The following is a 21,070-nucleotide window of genomic DNA, read 5'->3' on the forward strand; positions in this document are numbered from 1 at the left end:
CGTCTGCACCCACTGACATTGTTTCATCATCCACCCGTGCCTAAAATGTGACGCTGACTGCAAAGAATGTGTGACACAGTTTCCAAATGGCACGAACCGCTTTCTACGTCCACACCGGTCAACGCCTCCCCTCCATCACACAAGCACATTGAAACAGAGGCACAGCGCACCACCCTCTCTGGCTTACGCGTAATGGTGTTTGGCACAAGAGTGCGCACCGCGTAAACAAAGGCACATTGTCGGTGCCACTGGCACCCAGTCTACAAGCCGAGAGTGGGTGAAGTGAGCAGTCATTTCCGCTGCTCTCTGCAGATAGAAGGAGGACTTTTTTTCCTGGTCGCAGCCACAGCTTTAACCGAGATGGGATTCATGTTCACCTTCCTTCACTGGATGGACGTTTAAGGTAGTGCGACTTCTTCCGCTCTCTACTCATTTTCTGAAGAAATCAGTGGGATCGTGTCAATGCAAAGCTTGTGAAATGCTCTGTTGTTCTTGCTCCACGCCAGGCACATTCTGGTGGCGAGTAAATGTGGAAAATAAGACCCGTCCAGATGCGTTCCGCTTTCATGCGGTTTCTCTGCGTATAAGGAGTCGTTTCAACAAGTGGAAATTTCAGCCGAACTGGTGCGCAACACATTTCCACTGCACTTTTTTTCTTTTTAAAAAAAAAAAAAAAAAGAAATTTATCCATGAAATGAAAAAGAGGCATTTATAAAGTTTGAATCAAACCAGTGTCGGCTGACCAATAGATTAGTTTTTTTTTTTCTTCATATGCATGATTTTAGTTTGAAACATCTCCTTTAGTTTACATCGCTTTAGAATAACCGGATTATGTCTCTTTGTTTGCAGCGGTGATGCCGTGCGTCCAGAGCCAGTGTGGCTCCTCTCCGCCAGGAGCCAGCCCAGCCTCCCAGAGCGCCGGCGGAGAGCGCAGCAGCGACTTCCTCACCCCGGAGTTTGTCAAGTTCAGCATGGATCTGACGAACAGCGAGATATCAGCTGCAACGTCCGGCCCTTGTTTCGGCCCTTTGGTGGACGGTTTTAACTCCGGGTACGACGTGAAGCCGCCGTGTCTCTTCCAGATGCCAGTTCAAGGGGAGCTACCGTGCGTCAAAGTGGAGGATGCGCACGGGTGTCCGCGCTATCCACCGAATCAGCATCACTCGCACCAGTCAGACGAGCTGCTCTCCCCACCGAACTCCATTTATTATTACCGCTCTCCCTCACCGCACGCGCCCATCACGTCGAACTTCCAGACTCCAGCGGGACACATTTGGGAGGACTCCAGCTCCCTGTACAGTTTTCGCCAGGACTATTTGGCGGCGGCGCACAGAAAAAACGCACTGTCCAGATTTTCACTATTTTCCCTCAAACATGCGCAACACGGAAGCCAGAGCCTGTCCGCCTGCCAAATGAAATTTGACGGATCCCTCCACGTGTCGATGAACCTGGAGGCGGGAGGAGCGCACCAGCCGCTGGACAGCTCCACACTTTTGGGCTCCTCCGGCCTGCAGGGAAAGCAAGCCGGTGTGGGGTTTCCCCACCCTCTCCACCTCGCCCACAGCCACCACTTTATGGAATACCAGACTTCTTCCGGTGCCTGCGGAGGAGCGCTGAGCTCGGAGGGGCTTTGCGCGGTGTGCGGGGATAACGCAGCCTGCCAGCACTATGGCGTGCGCACCTGCGAGGGCTGCAAAGGGTTCTTCAAGGTTTGTTTGGAGAAACTTTAACCAGATCATCATTTGCAGGCAGTGGGACAAACAAAGAGCGAGATTTACTTGAACATTTCTTTCAAAAAACTGAAAAAAAGAATCTATAAGATTCATAAACTATCTCCATAATAACACACAATACTGCTCTAATTTCAAATAATTGGCCACAGTATAATAAAAAAGTCCCACTGGGGCTCCGACAGGCCTTCTAAATTGGACATTATACTCCAGAAGCACGTTTCGATCTGTTGATCTCTTGACAGGTGCGTTTTACGGGCAAATGTCCTGTATAAAAATGACCACCACCGTGCCATGAATAAAAACGTCCCCCTTCATTTCTCAGAGGGATATTCCCGGGGGCGATTCTCCAATTAATGAATGACCACGACCCTGTATTTACCCAGACTGCCCTGTCCCTCTGCTGAATGGCCTCCGCTGTCTCAGATGGCCCACAGTGAACAAAAGTGCTGCCTCTAATTTTTAATTGAAGCCCTTTGTTAACTCACTCTTGATAAAAAAAAAATTACAAAAATGACCAAAAAAATTTCCATTAAAGATCACCTCTTTAAGAAATGTACAAAAGTGCAACGCCGCACTTGTTTTATGTAAGAGGGACTCTTGTTTTTGGAACTAATTATTTATTTCAGATAAATCAGACAAATGGAAAATGGAATTAATTGATGACAAAATAAAGCAATAAACACTGACACCCAGTCCTCTTCACTGCAAGATGTGAAGATATGAATAGAAGGGGGGATCACAAATGATAGACTTGTGGCTGATAGACATGATATTAAACTCAATATCTTATCAAGCTTATATATATATATATATATATATATATATATATTTTAAACAGTCTGCTGAATAGTATCTTTTTCTTCTTTCTCTCCATGCAGCGCACAGTGCAAAAAAATGCCAAGTATGTGTGTTTGGCTGCCAAAAGCTGCCCCGTAGACAAACGCAGGAGGAACCGATGCCAGTACTGTCGCTTTCAAAAGTGTCTGGCAGTGGGAATGGTCAAAGAAGGTAAACTTCAAAACCAAGTCACTTGAATAGTTGTGTAATCCTTGTGCAGCCTCTGAGTTAAAAGCTCAGATATGTCTCCCTTTTCTCCTTATGCTCCGCAGTGGTGAGAACAGACGGTTTGAAAGGTAGAAGGGGTCGACTGCCATCCAAGCCAAGAGCTCTTTCAGACTTGTCCTTGCCAAGTAGCACCCTCCTGAGCGCCCTCATCAGGGCGCATGTGGAATCAAACCCTCCGCCTTCTCGCCTTGACTACTCTAAAGTAAGCAAAGCCAATACTGTCAGGTAATAAAGGGGCTGAATTTAGTCAAAAACTCCCCCCCACAATGAAAGCTGACCTGGAATAAAGCTGTATTTTACAGTATTCCTATTCACTCCCAACCTGAACCCACTTTTGAACTTTCACTTGTAGTTCAAGGAGAATCCAGGAACTCCAGACGATGCTCAGCATGTCCGTCAGTTTTATGACCTTCTGACCAGATCGATGGAAGTCATTCGTGGTTGGGCACAAAGGATCCCGGGCTTTGCTTCCCTACCAAAACATGACCAAGACCTTCTTTTTTTCTCAGCTTTCCTGGAGCTTTTTGTGTTACGACTATCATACAGGTGAAGAACTCCCCCTCTATCATGCATTAGACTGACGGACATACCCCAAGTCAGCAGTCAAGCCACATTAAGTAGATAATTGCTATGTGCCTAATGTCAAGCTATCCTTTAGTTTTAAAACACAAATGCATGTCTGAGCAGATTTCTCTGCAAAACCCTTACGCATTAAAGGTAACCAGACTGTTTATAGGCCTATCCACTCCTGCCTTTTCAACTATTTTTCCTTCACTTCTAGCACAAACTCTCATAATGTTTCAGATCCAACCCAGAAGAAGGAAAGCTGATCTTCTGCGATGGATCGGTGTGGCATCGGCTGCAGTGCCTGCGGGGCTTTGGGGAGTGGATTGACAGCATTGTTGAATTCTCCGGCAACCTGCAGCGGATGAACCTGGACGTCTCCACCTTCTCCTGCATATGCACCCTCGCCCTAGTCACTGGTGAGCAAAAACACTGTTTAGTCATGTTTTTATGTTTATTTCCCTATTTAAGTCGCAGGAAGTGCTCCAGCATGAGCTCTTTTCTGAGTTTTAGAGCTGTAATTGTGTTTTGTGTGCAACATTGAGTAGGAAGAAAAACAAGGGTAACGCAAAAAAAAAAAATCGAACCTAAACGTGAGCCACACATCTCATTTTCAAGATTGGAGAACAAGAATAAGAGCCGATTGTAAAAATGAAAGACGAGTAATTCACAGCCAAAAGTACCTGAACAATAGTTGGTAACCCAGCTTTGGAAAAGAGTCTATATAACTGTGTGAAAAGAGCAAGTGGGACCTGTATTATTAGAAAATAGATAAATAAGTGCAAACAAAGTTAAATAAAGGGCTAGAATTGAGGGGTAAATAATATGGAATATTTCATAAACAATCTGGTATAGATAGCCTAGTTGATATAACTAGTTTGAGAATGGTGAGGATAAAATGTTGAAATAATAATAAGCTAAAAACAGACACTTGTTGTACAAATATCATATAAAGCATATTAATAGTTGACTAATATGATAACTTATTGTGAACAGGCAATTTATTGATATATGGTTGAAAGAAATGAGCTCAAATTTAAACCGTTGCCATAGTTTTGTCTGTATTTCAGTTTAAAAGCCACCAGACGTCTGGTCAACAGCAAACTCATCACAAAATTTCAGAATAATATTAGCATGAACCTAATAAGTTCATCTTTTACCACTAGCTGAAAGAAGGTTAAAGACCTCCGTGTGTCGTCGTGAACTTCTAACACTACTATTTTGAAACGGTAGAGCGGCACGGGCTGAAGGAGCCGAAGCGCGTGCAGGAGCTTCAGAGCGACGTGGTCAAGTGCTTGAAGGACGACGGCAGCGCGAGCTCGGTCGGAGGAGACTCGAGCCGCTGGTCCGACCACCTGTCCGGACTTCTGGAGAAGCTTCCCGAACTTCGCACTCTGTGCATCCAGGGCCTGCAGAGGATTTTCTACCTGAAGCTGGAGGACCTGGTCCCGCCGCCCGCAATAATAGATAAGTTATTCCTGGACACGTTGCCATTTTAGAGACTTTTTTTTCTTCTTCTTCTTCTTCTTCTTCTTTTCAAATTCTGTTTGACTTCTTAAGAAGTCAAACAGAATCCCATCAGTGATTTCTGAGAGCCTGGACTCCGCACGCCGCTTAAAAACGGCCAGAGAACTAACACCGAACCATTTAAAAACCCGTGGAATAGACCACTTTTAATGTGTTTCCAAAATATTTCCGAATAGAAACCTGACAGGTTTCCTCCTCCAGAAATAAGAAAAGGCGCCTTGTCACTGTAAAATAGAATCATCTAAATGACCCTCAGGTCAAAACCACGGACTGGAAGTGAATATAAATACGTGTTTTTGGCAGGCACCCTACACACCTGCCTCCTATTAAAGTCTGTATTAAAGCATTTTGATACAAAACGAGTGCATTTTTCATGTTTAGATTGGTTTTAATATATATGAGTAAAAAAAAAGTGGTCAATAATAGTAGGTAGGCTCTCTCAGCCTTGTTCTGAAAGTAAACTGTCATTGTCCATGGTTTAATAAATGAAAAAGTTCAAAATGAAGTCGCTGCTCATGGACTTGTATCTTGTAATTATTTTTTAAAAATCATCATTATTATTATTATTTAAAAACCTTTTTGGAGCATTTTCAGACAAAAAAAAAAAAAAAAAAAAGAGCAAATTTCAAGCCGAGGAACTGTTTCTACCTTCAACTGAAAGAAAAATGTCTTTGATTATTCTAATATTCCTCCTCCCATCTGTAGAGTTTGTGCTATTTTCCTGATGATGCAAAGCCAGCTATGTGTTTGGAAGTAATTTCCGGTCATTCAGACACGCGTGTGCATGCATGTGCACGCAGAGACGCTGAAAATAAACACAGTACTGAGAGTGTCAACATGACTGTGCTATAAATCACATTTATTTGTCCAAATGGCCTATCTGGCCGTCGTTGCAAACTAAATTAAACAGGATTGCGACAAAATAACTAAAAGTAACGGTGTGTTTTTTCCCCCTCTTTTTGATCTATATAAATAGAAAAGGCCACATTTTAGAGTGGAAAAAGCAAACAATAGTATGTGTGTAAGCATAAGCACGGAAAGATCAAAAGGTCACAGTGATCTAGAAGGTGAATTCATCAACAAATTGCATATGAGTGGGAAAAAAAATGTGTGTGGTTTTTTTTTCCTTTCCTTTCTTTTCTTTTCTTTCTTTCTTTCTTTCTTTCTTTCTTTCCGTTGGCCGTTGGCGGCCTGACATTTCAGCAGCCCCGTGGTCAGATGTGGCATTAAAGGAGTCAGCTGCTGCTGCTTCAAGCAAACATAAAGGCCCCCGAATTTTGGCCAGTTTCTCAAAGTAAACAGGTTCTAAGACTTCCAAATACATTCAGCAGTGTGTTTCTCTTTATGGGGACAGGCGCTTGAGGTTTTTTAAGTAATTCCATTGATAATGAAGGTGTGTTACGATTTTGGAATCCAATATGGCATCTAAACAAGCCGATATGTGACTTCAACTTCGCAACTCTTCGGACTAAAGCTTTGGTTGAACGTTTAAAAAAAGGGTAATAATAATAATAATAATAATAATCAGCCTGAAACCTGTATGTCGAATCTATTTAACTGAAATCGTCCCAGCTGACTCGTGGCTGTCGCAGGCTTTCTTTTTCCGTCCGGCAGAAAATCGGGTTCAATGGTTTATAGAAGGTATTCTCAGAAAAAAAGTGGGACGATGTTCCGGAGGAGGTTGTGATAGGTCCTGCTGATCAATATTCCGGTCAGTGCTGCGGTGTGGCAGGCTGAGATAGAAATGAATCAATAATGGTATCTGAGAAACGTCCAATTTATTCTGATGATGATGGTGGTGATTGACAGGTTCATTCGCCACACACAATATCAGATAGTTAACGGCAGAACGCTGCTCTTTCCTGGAGTCATTTTTATAAACATGGCTATTGAAAGAGTCCTTTAAGTGCAACAAACAAATGATAGCCTGCTTATGCACAAAGTTATTTTACATCTCCGCAAACACACAGGTACGTGAAAAAGAAAGTACACCCTCTTTTACTGGACTAAAGTCCATCCTTCCCGCTTCCATAGGAATTAAGAGGGTAAGAAGCAGTCAGGTGCTGCCCATCAATACATAAAAGCAGAAGTTTAGTTAGTTGGCTGGTTTGAAGCGTTCCGGTGGGTGATAACACGATGCCAAGGAGGAAAGACATCAGCAATGATCTTAGAGACGAAATCGTTGCTGCCCATCGATCTGGGAAGGGTTATAAGCCATTTCCAAACTATGTAGAGTCCATCATTGTACAGAGATAGAGAGTATTCAGAAGGGGAACTCATTCAAGACAGTCAGCAATCTTCCCAGGAAGCAAGTTAAATGTTAAAGTTCATGACAGCACAGTGATTGTAAAGGTTGCAGGAGAAAGCCTCCTCTCTCTAAAAAGAACATGGCAGCACAGCTTAGGTTTGTAAAGCTGCATCTGAACAAACCAGTACGCTCCTGAAACACTGCGCTTTTGACAGATGAGACCAAAGTGGAGATGTTTGGTCATAATGCACAGCAGCACATTTGGAGAAACCCGACCACAGCATATCAGCACAAACACCTCATGCCAGCTGTCAAGCACGGAGGTGGAGGGCTGATGATCTGGGATTGTTTCGCAGCCACAGGACTCGGGAACCTCTGAACTGGCAGTTCATAAACTAAAAACGGCCTTCCTGCACTTCAGAAAGATGCAAAGCAGAGGCCACCTTTTTTTTAATGACTAGAACTTTAAATGAAATCCTTATAATAATTTAAACATTTAAACACAAGTATGATTTAAATCTCTTGAAACAGCAAAATGAGTTCTCACGTGATAACAGGAGAATTTATCTTGTTTTCTTTGAGATGAGATCAGTTATCCTGTTTTCTCTTCTGGGGCTTTGAATGAATGAATGTCTGGTTCTTTAGCTCACACCAGATTTCAGATCACAAGGAGGACCTGTAACAGAACAGTACTTTAATGTGTAAATTGTAGGCCTTTGGCTTCTTTCTTTCTACAGGAAAGGTGGGGAAAGAGCGGATATGACATGAAGCAAAGGACTAAAAAAAAAAGGAATAAAAACACACGTAGCAACATAAATGAACCAGTCATCAAATCTGAACAAACCTTGATATCTCAAGATAATTTAATTATTCACTCTTGATCGTGTTACTTTTAGTGTTCAATTAAAATTGGTGGTCTTTAAAATGGCTGAACTTGCTTCCAGGAATCAGGGACTGTTAAGATCGATTAAATACAGATGAATAAAGTTGATGTGCTTGAAATGATCCATACTGTTAGATATCAGGAACTAACTAACATCTGGGATGATTTCAAGCATGGTCACTCCATTCATCTGTATTCCATACTCATTTACAGTGTACAAAAATGTGCGAAGCTAAGAGACTCTTGCAGTTATTCAGATCAATTATCCTGATTTGTACTGGCATACTGGTGCCCAATCTGATACAAATTATTCCAAAACGGCCCAAAACCAAAGTATTTTGCCATGTGGTTTCTGATAATGTTCATCCATCCTCAACTTCACGGTCAGGTAAGTGGTGTATTTTTTACCATTTGCCATTCTTTTGATCTTTTTACCCCTCAGATTTTGGGGAACCCTGAAGCTAAACCTTTGCAGTTTCGGCCAATTTTACCACTTTTTCCTAAATATTCCCAAATAACCCATCACAAGGGAGGCTTAATACCGAACTTTTCCTTCAGAGCGTTTTTCAGCGTGTAAATTTCACCACAAGGACCAAAATGTTTTTGATGATCTCCTGTCCCTTTCTTAACCTTTTTACCTTCAAAGTAGGATTCACCAGTGGTGTGATTTCGGTTTTGTTGCATCAGATTGTGGAAGTCCCTGCTTTTTGTCAGCATGACAAAATCCAGACCCATAAAGAAATGGCTTCCTGAGCTTCGTGTGGAAGAACCAAATTAATGCAAAATGTTATATTCACTACTCTTATATACTCAAAGTCCACTTTACTTTTAGCAATGTTGCACATATACAATATTTACAATAATGTGTGTAATGACGCAGTTTAGTATCTTTACTTTGGCGATTTAGCGATCCTTTACGTTTATATGGAGATAATACAGATAATACAGCAGAGGTCAGTCAGAACACCAGAAGTCGGTTGTTTTGGGGGATCCTGAAGCCCTCAGGCTGGCTATGACCACCTAGCAGCATTGAGTATTTGATCTCAAGTGCCTGACTGGTTGGGTTTTTCTTCATACTTTGATCTCTGCATCCACCCAGCTTCAATACAGCTTAACTCTTATCGCTGTCAGGCCAGAGACGTGGAGCATCAAGGCCATCGCTGACAAGTTTATAGGCAGGTTGCTCTCCCCTGGTTGCTTTCAACATGTAATCCATTGCAGATTATTACAGATTACTGATCAGGTGCTTCAGTTATTATGAATTAATGGTTTCCTTTAGGAATCTCTGCATTTGTGGACTATGATTAGATGAGGGCACAGTTTTACTGGGAAACTGAGCAATAGAAACATTCAGAAGCTCAGTGTGTATCATTTACATCTTGATGTCCATGTGCATGAAAAAGTTTGGTCAAAAATACTCTGACTAGATAACTGGGTTGAAGGTGAGATTCATTTCTAATTAGCTTGTCATTGCTTAGGAAAGGCTGGCAGGTGATGTCATTTCATTTATAGATATTCTGAATCAACAAACAACTTATATCAACAGCTATGGAGTCCTCCAAGCAGCTGCCTCACACAATTAAAATACCTGTGATACTTTAAAGTAGCCCCAGTTTGTAATGTCGCCTAACAATAAGAAATGCTGATGAAAATGAGAGATCTGATCATTGAATCGCAAGAAATTGGCAAATTCAAATCCCCGTTTGGCTCCAAAAGATTTCCAGGAAGATTGATCAGACTCTTGAGTGGTGTTTTTTTTTTCTCTTTTGTCCAGACACAACAAAGAAAATATGAAATTCAATGAAATCTTTCCTAATCTTCTTCGCAATATTCTGTCAGAAGTTTGCAAGCCAGATGCATTAAAGAAACAATTTGCTGTTGAATAGTAAAATCTTCATCTATATTGGGAATGTCTGTGGGGGGGGGGTTACATAACTAAAAGAAAAAGTTCATTTTTCAGCTGTTCAGCATGGAGGTGGGTTGATCAGGGTTTGTGCTGATCTCATTGACATGGCACAATGTAATGGTAGAGGGACGAATGTTTTGCTGGAAGAATGGTGGAAAATCTACCAAACCAGAAATAAAAAACTTAATATGTGTAAATAAACATAAACCAAATTTCCATCATCGGTTATGATTTCCATTTAAAAAAAATGTGAATCAGTGGGCTGCACGGTGGTGTGGTGGTTAGCACTGTCGCCTCACAGGAAGAGGGTTCCTGGCTGGAATCCCAGCTGGGGCCTTTCTGTGTGGAGAATGGTCATGTTCTCCCCGGGTTCTCTCCAGGTACTCCGGCTTCCTCCCACCATCCAAAAACATGCATGTTAGGTTAATTGGTGTCTACATTGTCCCAAGAAGTGAGTGTGAGCGAGCATGGTTGTGTCTCTGTGTGTCCCTGTGACTGGCGACCTGTGCAGGGTGTACCCCGCCTCTCGCCCAATGACCGCTGGGATAGGCTCCAGCTTCCCCACGATCTTAAATTGGATTAAGTGGGTATAGAAAATGTGGGTGTAAAAAAAATCTAAAATAAATTCACAACTCTACAACATAAAAATTCATAAAAAACCACGTAGAATATAGCATATACTTTGTTGTCTATAGTAGTAGATCAACCCTCATCTTACTTTGAAGCTCCCAGCTCCCAGAAGTGACGTCGACGCAGCTTTAGCAGCAGAGAAGCTATCAGGCTTGTGTTGATAATAATAAACTCCTGGACTATTTTCAAACTTCCAAATGCATCGTTTTGTGAGTACAGACCATATTTGTACTACTGTAGAAGTTTGGTGTCATGGCATGTGATTTTAGTGTGGTAATTTTGGAGATACTGCCAGGTTCCATTAACCCTTGTACGAAGCTATTCGGGATAACTCAGTAACTCAGCTGATGTTCAGCCAATATCGAAAAAACTGCGGGGGCTACTTGGCTGGATATCACGGTTCAAATGACCCCAGGTTGAATCTACTCCGGAGTATCGCTTTAAGGGGAATGGAAACAACTATGTGAGTCACATCTGACCCAGCAAAAGATTAAAATGATTTGACTCACCCGCTGCTAAATGGTATAATATCCCTGATATTCCCAGAAATTAAAGTAATTCCTTAGGATGAGCTCACCATCAACTGAGTGGACATCCATCACAGTTGTTTTTTCCCCTCCTTGATGTTTGTTATGGGTTAACTACTTCTTCTACTGAATTACAGCCGCTATCAATGTAGCCTAAGCCGCCACCCTATAGCAACACTGTGTCTTCTTGTTTATTTGCTTCAAGCAAGTCAAAATGTTTTTACAAATGATCACCTCAGATTTGCTTTGCAAGTGAAAGGACTACTGGCTTTGAAACTTCCCAAACAAATTCGGACAATGCTGTACTCCCAAACATTTGCCTGGAACATTTTTCCTTGGTTTTTAATAAAAAAAACAACTTTGCTTGTATGAATGTGCTTTTTGAGAAAGTAGGAAATCTTTCACTTGCTCACTGCTTTTGTTTAGAGGATTAATATTAATATATTTAATATATTATTATATATATATATTTAATTTATATTAATATAATTAAGATGTACTTGACATTATACGGTTCACCACAAAGACTTGAGTTTTTCACTGTTTTCACTGATCTGTACATGCTAAATTTTCAAGATGTGTTTGGTATGTCTACTCACTTACTGATAGAAAATTAGAGATTTATTTATTTCCTGTTAATCCTCAAGCTCTTATTGAAGACATTTTACTGTGTAAACCTCTGTAATCCTACAGTTTACTTTTAAATACATCTTCATCATCATTAAAGCTCTACAAAGCCACGTAATACATAAGTAGATAATTTCCTTGTCAGGTCACATCAATACAGATCACTAAAAACAAACGCTTTGTTTCAGAAAAGCAATCAGTGGATTCCACTCAGCGTCCACTTAGCAACTCGTTCTCTAAACCTTTGTGTGACTACAAGAGCAGACAATAACTGGAAGGGATTAGAGCTCCGCATTATCTGCGCAGGTGAATTCCTCAGGGAGTCTTCTCAACTGCAACTGAGATTAGCATTCTGCACTATCAAGACAAACAGTTCAGAGACAAAAGGACAGAATACACATGGAAGATCCTGAGTGCCACATCAAGCACTGAAAATGGCCCTCTTCAGATGTTTAACAATAACCCAGAACGGTTTTATTAATGAGAAATTAAGGGATTTAGAGTAGCACATGAGCAGAATTTCTACCAGAAGTACACATTTATTCTGAAGTAGCTTCAGGATTAATATTACTGATGAGGCAGATGGGAATTGAATTTGTTTGGTAACTATATGGTTATAAATCGATGTATTAGATGGTAATTTCAGCTCAATGCAGTAGTGGTTTGGATTCATCAAGTATGGACGTTGCAGTGTTGTTGGTTTTCTGGGATTCATACCCTGGAGACAGTGAAAGTCTGACACAAACAGTCAGTGGCAAAGCTGCACGGTTGTTTGTGTTTGCTTCGATTGAGTCACTCCTGGAGAAACAACTGGAGACACCTGCAACTGTTGTGACCTGCGTTATTCAGAGCATCAGAGCTGACACCATCGGACACCAAAGGTATGATCGTTCTGTATAAATCATCATCCATTTTCCTGTTTCACCAAAGATCTTCTACAAGATAACAAATTTCAAGCGGCACCAGTGGTACAAAATGGTAGACTTTAGGTCTTCCAAGCTGATGCCAATAATTATAACCATTTCATTGATGAATAATAGTAAATCTGGATGTGCCTTGTATGGTTTTATTGGCAGAGGGTGCATCAGTAAATATCAACGGCTCATGTATCCTTATTTTTAGGTTGTATATGTAGCTCAGAGTTACATGTAAACAAGATGTATTTGTGTTGTGGGAAAAACGCAGGGGTCTTTACAAAAGGTTGATATGTCCTGATTATTGTTCCAAAAACTAATAGTTTGGCATCGGCATTGTCAGAAGATCTGTGGCTTCCTTTAAAAATGTTTCCTAATGTCTGAGGCACACACTTGAAAAGCAAATACACAGATATTACAACCGTTTCTCCCTGACACTGGTGTAAAACTTCCTGTACTACATTTCTCACAATGCAACACACGCGTTTCACTTTTCGGTCAGTCATTAAAGTTAGAGGAGACCCCTAAGCAAATATCAGTTTAAACCGGCCGAGAATGAAAATGAACAGGCTGTCATGGGTAAAATCAAATGTTCAAATCCATCCACTAAATCTACTCTTTAAGAAAATAAAAACCTGAGAATATTTCTACTAGGTTCCAGAGGTTTTATCCAGTATAGACTACATTTTTTACAGATAAGTGACAGTTTTAAAAACGATTTCAAAGCAGAAATGAAACACTGAAGCCCTCAGTTTCTATAAGAAAAAGAAAGATTAAAGAAAGAATAACTGAAATGTTGCTGTTATTCTCAAAACCCGTTTTGTCTGATAGATGCTGCCAAGTGACTTGACTAACTGACACAAATGAAGATTTGGTGTTCTCATCACGTTCTGACTCAAGAAAAGCTGCAGAAGTGTCAGAAGAGGGGAGGGAAAGGCATAGCCTGCAGCAATGAGAGAGATGTCAAAGGAAAGTAATCTGCGGACCTCCAACAACACATTAAAGAGACCTCCACTATCCGTCCATCGCAAACCATCTCTCCTTTTTTTTAAAAAAAAGGAGGCTCTGGGGGTGTGTTTGAAGAGGAGTGAGCAGCTCAGGGGGACAGAGTTAGAGGCTAAGGAGGACTCAGAGGTTTCTTTGAGGATTATGAGAATGTCTACAGTCAAGAGACGAAGGCCTGTTGATGCCTAAGACGGGATCAGCTCTGCATTCCTGTAAAGAGTGATGGACAGGTAACACTCACAAAAACTGCTCTCACCTATGGAGTCAAATGTCATCTGTACCGACAGCAAACATTCACAGCCGAGACACACTCATAGAAAAACCGTTGTACCCTGACGTAGTTCGAAACACAGAAACAGAAATGCAGAAACTCGTCCGTGTTGGGCTCTTATTGATTAGATGAAGATTAAGAGACTTTATTGTCATGTAGATACACAAAATTACTCCTCCGCTTTGAAACCATTCCAGGTTGGCACCTGTTGAACGCACATGCACAGGGTCACACACTCATGGAGACAGATGCCACACACTGGAGCGGTGGGCAGCCATTCACAGCGCCCGGGGAGCATGGAGGTACGGTGCCTTGCTCAAGGGCACCTCAGCTGTCTGACCCAATCTAACCACTGAGCCACGGCCGCCCATTTGAACATAATCTGGTAAGTAAGCACTGCTCTATAAAGTTCAGAGTCATGTGTCAGTCTGCTAAAGAAATTCCTTTTGAAATAAACCTCTGAGCTATCGGATGATGACATTAAAAATGTGCAGTAAAAATTGGCAAGTATTGACCGATGGGCCAAATATGGAACTGAGCAAAACCCAAACTCTGAGTCTAACGCCACCAATTCATAAAAAGTTGGAATGGTACTGAAAAGACCCTGCGATTTTTTTTATTTTTACCTCTACTTATGCTTTTATTTCCTCACAGGCGTCGTAAACCCAACGTTTGTGTCGTCTCGTCAACTTTATTTTTTAATTTTTGAATGTACATCAATTTGTGCATTTCAGGCCTGAAACACATTCTCCCAAAAAAATCAGGACGGGGTCAAATTAGGCCTGCTAGTGAGGTGAGAGGAAAAAAAAGAAGAAAGATGTCTAAAAAGTGGTTTCAATTAAAGACTATGATTGTGGTTTTGTACAAAAGCATTATCTATGAAAGGCTGATTCTTAAAGGACCAAAGATGGGCAGAAGATATCCAGTTTGACAACAAATGTGTTAGAACTTGATTGAACTCTTTGAAAACAATGTTCCTTCATAAAAGATTGAAAAGTATCTCTGCTTCTACTGTGTAGAATATTATTAAACTGAGCAGTCTGGAGAAATTCTTTGCATTAAGTTCAAGAGCATAAGACAAAAGCTTTATTTCTGATCCCTCAGACGGCATCTGGAGCCATTCATCAACACCCAATATATTCACAATGGCAAGTGAACATTGTGGCAAACTTAACAAACCCTATGTTCACCTTTAAACTCAGAGGCATCTGGGATGGACCGTCACACAGTAGAAGCGTGAATTGTGGTCAGCCATCCAGTATTCAAGATCTTTTTTTCTTTTTTTTTTCTAAAGAAGTGGACGCCCTCAGCCGGAAAAGGGTGGAATGCTCTCTCGGAGTCGGGAACGAGATCCTTCCCCAAGTGGAGGAGTTCAAGTATCTCGGGGTCTTGTTCACAAGTGATGGACGAATGGAACAGGAGATTGACAGACGGATTGGTGCGGCGTCTGCAGTGATGCTGGCTCTGCACCGGCCCGTCGTGGTGAAGAAGGAGCTGAGCCAGAAGGCAAAGCTCTCGATTTACCGGTCAATCTATGTTCCTACCCTCACCTATGGTCACAAGCTTTGGGTAGTGACCGAAAGAACGAGATCGTGAATACAAGCGGCCGAAATGAGTTTCCTCCGCAGGGTGTCTGGGCTCTCCCTTAGAGATAGGGTGAGAAGCTCGGTCATCTGGGAGGGGCTCGGAGTAGAACCGCTGCTCCTCCGCATCGAGAGGAGTCAGATGAGGTGGCTCGGGCATCTGGTGAGAATGCCTCCTGGACGCCTCCCCGGTGAGGTGTTCCGGGCCCGTCCCACTGGGAGGAGGCCCCGGGGAAGACCCAGGACACGTTGGAGAGACTATGTTTCTCGGCTGGCCTGGGAACGCCTCGGGGTCCCCCCAGAAGAGCTGGAGGAAGTGGCCGGGGACAGGGACGTCTGGGTCTCTTTGCTCAAGCTGCTGCCCCCGCGACCCGATCCCCGGACCAGCGGAAGATGATGGATGGATGGATGGATGGATGGAGAAGTGGACGCCATGTACTCCAGACCAAAGACGAATTCAGTCTAATCTGCAACAAGTCCAAGAGCCAGGCTCTGATGAGATGGGGTTGTATCGGTGGCCTTGGAACAGCTCATTTACACGTCTGTGATGGCAGCGTTAATGCCAAAAAGTTCACCAAGATTTCAACAACACGATTCAAAATCACATTCTGCAAAGATTACAAAGATACAGCTGAGGAAAAAGAGGGTACGGGTACCCGACTGACCTGCCTCCGGCCCTGATCCGTTTCCTACAGAGAGCGTGGGGATCATTTTTGAAAGAAGATGAATGACAACCCTGTGCTGTTGCGAGTTTGACAAAATATCACCTGAAGCTCTCAGCATCTTTCAAGTGTTACGTGAAGGAATGCTGGCATTACAAGGTGGTAAAAGTTCTTTTGGCTGTGTTGCAGGCCTGAAATGCAGGAATGGACGGATGTTAACAAATCCAATTCAGTAATTTAGAGGAATAAAAGGAACATGAAACATCGTAGATTCCAACCCGATTAGGGGTTGGAACCCTAACCCCTTAATTTGAGGGGATAGATGGTTCTCTGTGTACATATCAGTACAGCTAGTTTTCTTTAAAAAAATAATCTGACACCGGTTGAACAAATCTGGAATTTTCACCAGAGGCATTGGAAAGAGTGGGACAAAAGATCTAAAATGATGAGGGCTCCATCTAGTGTTTTTAAACAGAAAAACACAGGACATGAGTTACATTTACTAAAACACATAGGCACAAAGAAGTGTGAAAGGTTATTTTACTCTTACTCTTTTCATTTATTCTAGGCCACAATTTCCTTCTGGGATACCAAACATCCCAGTGAATCACCCTACTTTTTCTTACTATACTCCCATATAGTTAATTCATTTTTGCTTCACCTCCTGCTACTCACCGACTTTTTTTCAACTATAATTCACAAACTTTTATCCAAAACACCCACATTTGTTCACAACAAATTACATCTATTTAAGACCCTGCACAAATATCACAGAGCTTGTGTTTTAAAGTCAAATACATGGTGTTCCTTTGTTACAACGTACATGCTGGGGAAAGTTGTGACACTTGTAACACAAAACATAGGCCACACCATAGAATATGCTTGAAAAATAGATGTATTAGCATAAAAGTACAACTGATCTGACTGACTTGGCCTTCTTTGAAAGCTCATCGGATGCTTTTTTTACAACCTGACTGCGCAGGTTGTGTCCGTGTCGTATGAGTAAACATTTCAGCCGTGACAACATGACAAGGGGCGTAGCTACCGACCATCAAACACCTCCGTCAGATGTGTTCCTATAGAACGCAGAACAGACCCAGCCTCGGAGAAGGAGCTAAAATGGTTATAGGAACTGAGGGCGATGGTCCCGAGTTCCTGTATGTGCGAATGTGGAAAAAAACGGCCCCGTTCCCGTTCCAAATTAATCGCGATCGATTAATTTGAGCGCACGCCTGTAGAACACGGAAGCTGAGAAAGGTAAGTACGCTGTTTTTGAAATCTCAAAATGTATAATGTCTGTGCTAGCTAATAATAATAATAATAAAAATAATAATAATAATGATGAATTTTATTTATAAAGCACTTTACATTAAAACAATCTCAAAGTGCTACAGTGCAAGCTTAAAAGAAAAGAGGGGCACAAGTTAATAAATGTTAAAAAGTGCAATAAAATTAATAGAAAGCTTTCCTAAAAAAATGGGTTTTTAGGCTACGTTTAAAAGCATCAGTGGTCTGTGGGGCCCTCAGATGGTCTGGGAGGGCGTTCCACAGCCTTGGAGCTGCAGAACAAAAGGCCCGGTCACCCATAGTGCGGAGCTTGGTTCTGGGAGCTTTGAGGGTGTGCGAAGCTGCGGATCGACGGGTGCGTGTGGGGGGGTGGGGGGTGAGGAGTTCTTTGAGGTATTGGGGGGCATGTCCGTGAATGCACTGGTGGGTGAGGAGGGAGACCTTGTATTCAATCCTGAGTGGGACAGGGAGCCAGTGGAGAGATTTGAGGATGGGGGTGATGTGGTCAAATTTGCGCACCCTCATCAGGTTATGGTATGGTTAGCCCCTGGGTTGAATTGTATTGCTACTGACACCATGGCCAATTTGGTAAAAAGTATTTTGATACACGTTAAGAGCCTCAGGAAAGGTTAAAAGCTTGCCCGATAGAGCCCGCTTTCATGGAAATCAGCGCAATCGGACAACTTTGCGCAGCGGGCATGAAAATTTCTCGCGTTTTTCACTTTGGCAAACTTTCCTTGGTCTCCAACAGATGGGATATGTTTGTAAAAATGCCGGAATTCTCCTTTAAGTGGCGGAAACGGGCTTCCATACTAAACAGAGTTTGGTGTTGGCCAAAAATATATATATATATTTTTAAATATATAGCTTCTACAAACACTAAAACAGCCTCCACCAATGCTAACTCGATCCCTTAGTGAATTTTGTTGACACGCGCTTTTAAAGAATTCGGTTTAAACCTTTTCAGTAGTTTGCAAAGAGACAAGGGACAGGAAGTTTTAGCAATCCCACCGCTGTTTCTTCAGAAAATTGCACAATATAGTTTACGTTGCAATAAGAGGTGTTGTTCAGCTGCTCTGAATCGTTAAAGGTGTGTTATGTAATACATCTAAACAGGAGCCCTTACTGAACATAGGAATGATAGTTTTTGCCGTTTATTTCTATTCCGAAAGATACTGACAGCCGTTTCTCAATACCCAAGTACGCAAGTCCGTACTCGTGTGGTTGCAAGTATGGACTTGTCAGAAGTACGGACTTCTGTGCATTTGGAACGGAAGCGTCATCATCGCTCGTGCCGCACTGCTTTCTGGGATAGCAAGCTGTCTGACATAGACATAATATACGTAGACGCCTAATTGACTGACGCTGCCAATTGGAGCTGACTTATCAGCGCGGCCGCCATCTTGGCTGGGTCTCCAATGCCCCCACATTGCATTTATTTTGACTGAGGACGGTGTATATCCCCAACTACAATGATCATAACTCCCCGAATATTTATTTCACACGGTTTGCTTTGTTACAAACGACAGAGATTTAGTTATGATACAGCACGCTGTCACATGTATTAAAAATACATGCTTTCATGCTGAAAGACTTTGTATTATGCTCTTTAACAAAGACATATGGTAGGCTATGGCATATTGATAAATGTATAAATTAATTTAAATATAAATTTTATATTTTAATAAAGAGACAAGTTTGATTGTTCATTTGAATTTATTTCTCTCTCTCTCTCTCACACACACACACACACACACACACACACACACACAACCCTTCTGTAACACATATACATACAAGCTCCCATATAGGATTCAAGGATTTTTTTATTTGTACAGCATTCCTACAGCAAAATTTTGTTGGCACTCAAGAACAACAGACAAAACAACAACAATGAGGAAAATAAAGTGTCGTGAATAAAAAAAAAGTGTTGAATAAATTAAAAACAGTTATAAATATATTAGAAAAAGATATATACAGTTCTAAAAATGGTGGAATTATAAATATGATGGAAGTAAACATTGAATAAAATAGAATAGAAAAGAAAAATACTTTATTCATTATTCATCTACATGACTTATTACTCATTTATTGAAGCAGTATATGTAACTCTCTCAGTGATGGCGCTTCTGAATTTCACTGATCACTTTATATTTCACTTTCGTCTTACTTCACTGGTCATTTTATATTTTTAAACTGTTTTTTAAATTCTTAGATTGTTTTCAAAGTGTTTATAATTGTATAAACATTTGTATTGCTTTATTATGTCTGCTACTGGATGCTTGAATTTTCTTCGGGATCAATAAAGTATCTATCTATCTATCTATCTATCTATCTATCTATCTATCTATCTATCTATCTATCTATCTATCTATCTAATATAATATTGCACATATATACTGTACCAGCTCAGTACATTTTTTAAAGGCCTATAAATATAAGCGTTTTAATTCCAGGTCATTCCAGCGTTATACTACCCTGTTAGGCTTGCAACTGGGCTGGGGAGTTAAAACCCTTGAAAAAGAACTGTTTTGCACAGCTTCTCGCGTATGCTGGCACTCTGTAACTTCAGGGTAGTTAATTTTGCGATGTGGTGCAGCCTTACTTTGTGAAATACAGACACCACAAATGACACAAGCATCATCTCTAAGGTGCTGTTTACACATACCCGGGTATTTTGATAAACGCATATTTTCTAACCTTCGTTTGCAAAAACTAACTAGGTGCACACAGCCCCGTTTTTAAAAAAAAAACACGTCTACATTGATCAGCATAAAAACGCTATCAAGAGCTGTTAAATTACGCCAAGCCTGACGGTGGCAGTGTTAGAACAATGAGAATTCCACACAAGCCAATCAGAAGCCTAATAGAGAACCGCTGACAGGAAGAACTTCGAAAGAATGTATTTCGTTGTTCCTATGTTTCCCAAACGTATTATGTGAGGTACTGTACAGTTCTTCACACAGCAGTGATTTCCAGGCATGTTCTTGCAATTCCGGACTGTTTAAACTTACTGATTTAAAAACACACGCATACACTGTAAACGAACGGAGAGAAAGGCGTTTTCACGCTAGCGTCCTCCCAACATGGCGGATAGGGGCGGGGCTCTGTACTATGACGACAACTCCTCATTCTCAATTGCCCAAAACTCCGTTTTTGTCTCTTTCAACCAGTTTATACACAAACGCTAAACGGAGTTTTTAAAAAATCTCCACTTTTGCCGGAGTTTTTTTTATGCCTCGTTTTCAGAGGAAAAAACTCTGTTTGTGTATAAACGAAAGTCACAAACGAAGGGAAAGGTCTTCGTTTATCAAAATACCCGGGTATGTGTAAACAGCACCTAAGCCTGACAATCTCACCCGTCCTGTCAAAATCATCAGTCTCGAAGTGCTCACTACAGAGCTTTGACGGCTCATTGCAACAAAACCCTCCCGTCTTATAGCAAGTTCCCATTGCCTCCTGAAGCCTGAATCACTGGGAAACCTTCAAAATATGAAGAAGAAACAAAAAACAGCAAGAGACAATGAGAGAGAGTACCAGTCCCTGCTGTAATAACGTTGCACCTAACGTTGCACCTAACGTTGCACCTAACGTTAGTTAGGATGACATAATATTATATATGGTAAAATAACCACAGT

The 21,070-nt window shown here is 41.5% G+C and overlaps 1 protein-coding gene across 1 annotated transcript; it reads left to right on the top strand.

Moving 5' to 3' along the window:
* Positions 1 to 317: 317 nt before the first annotated feature.
* On the top strand, positions 318 to 4,924 carry LOC142391352 (nuclear receptor subfamily 4 group A member 2-like). Its single transcript, XM_075477118.1, has 8 exons — positions 318 to 403; positions 507 to 624; positions 850 to 1,709; positions 2,612 to 2,741; positions 2,843 to 3,000; positions 3,151 to 3,344; positions 3,603 to 3,781; positions 4,596 to 4,924. Exons 3-8 carry the CDS (start codon positions 855 to 857, stop codon positions 4,859 to 4,861), a joined length of 1,782 nt encoding a protein of 593 aa, XP_075333233.1. The 5' UTR covers positions 318 to 403; positions 507 to 624; positions 850 to 854; the 3' UTR covers positions 4,862 to 4,924.
* The last annotated feature ends 16,146 nt before the right edge of the window (positions 4,925 to 21,070 follow it).

This window comes from Odontesthes bonariensis, chromosome 11 (genome assembly GCF_027942865.1).
Source record: "Odontesthes bonariensis isolate fOdoBon6 chromosome 11, fOdoBon6.hap1, whole genome shotgun sequence".
Taxonomy (NCBI): Eukaryota; Metazoa; Chordata; class Actinopteri; order Atheriniformes; family Atherinopsidae; genus Odontesthes; species Odontesthes bonariensis.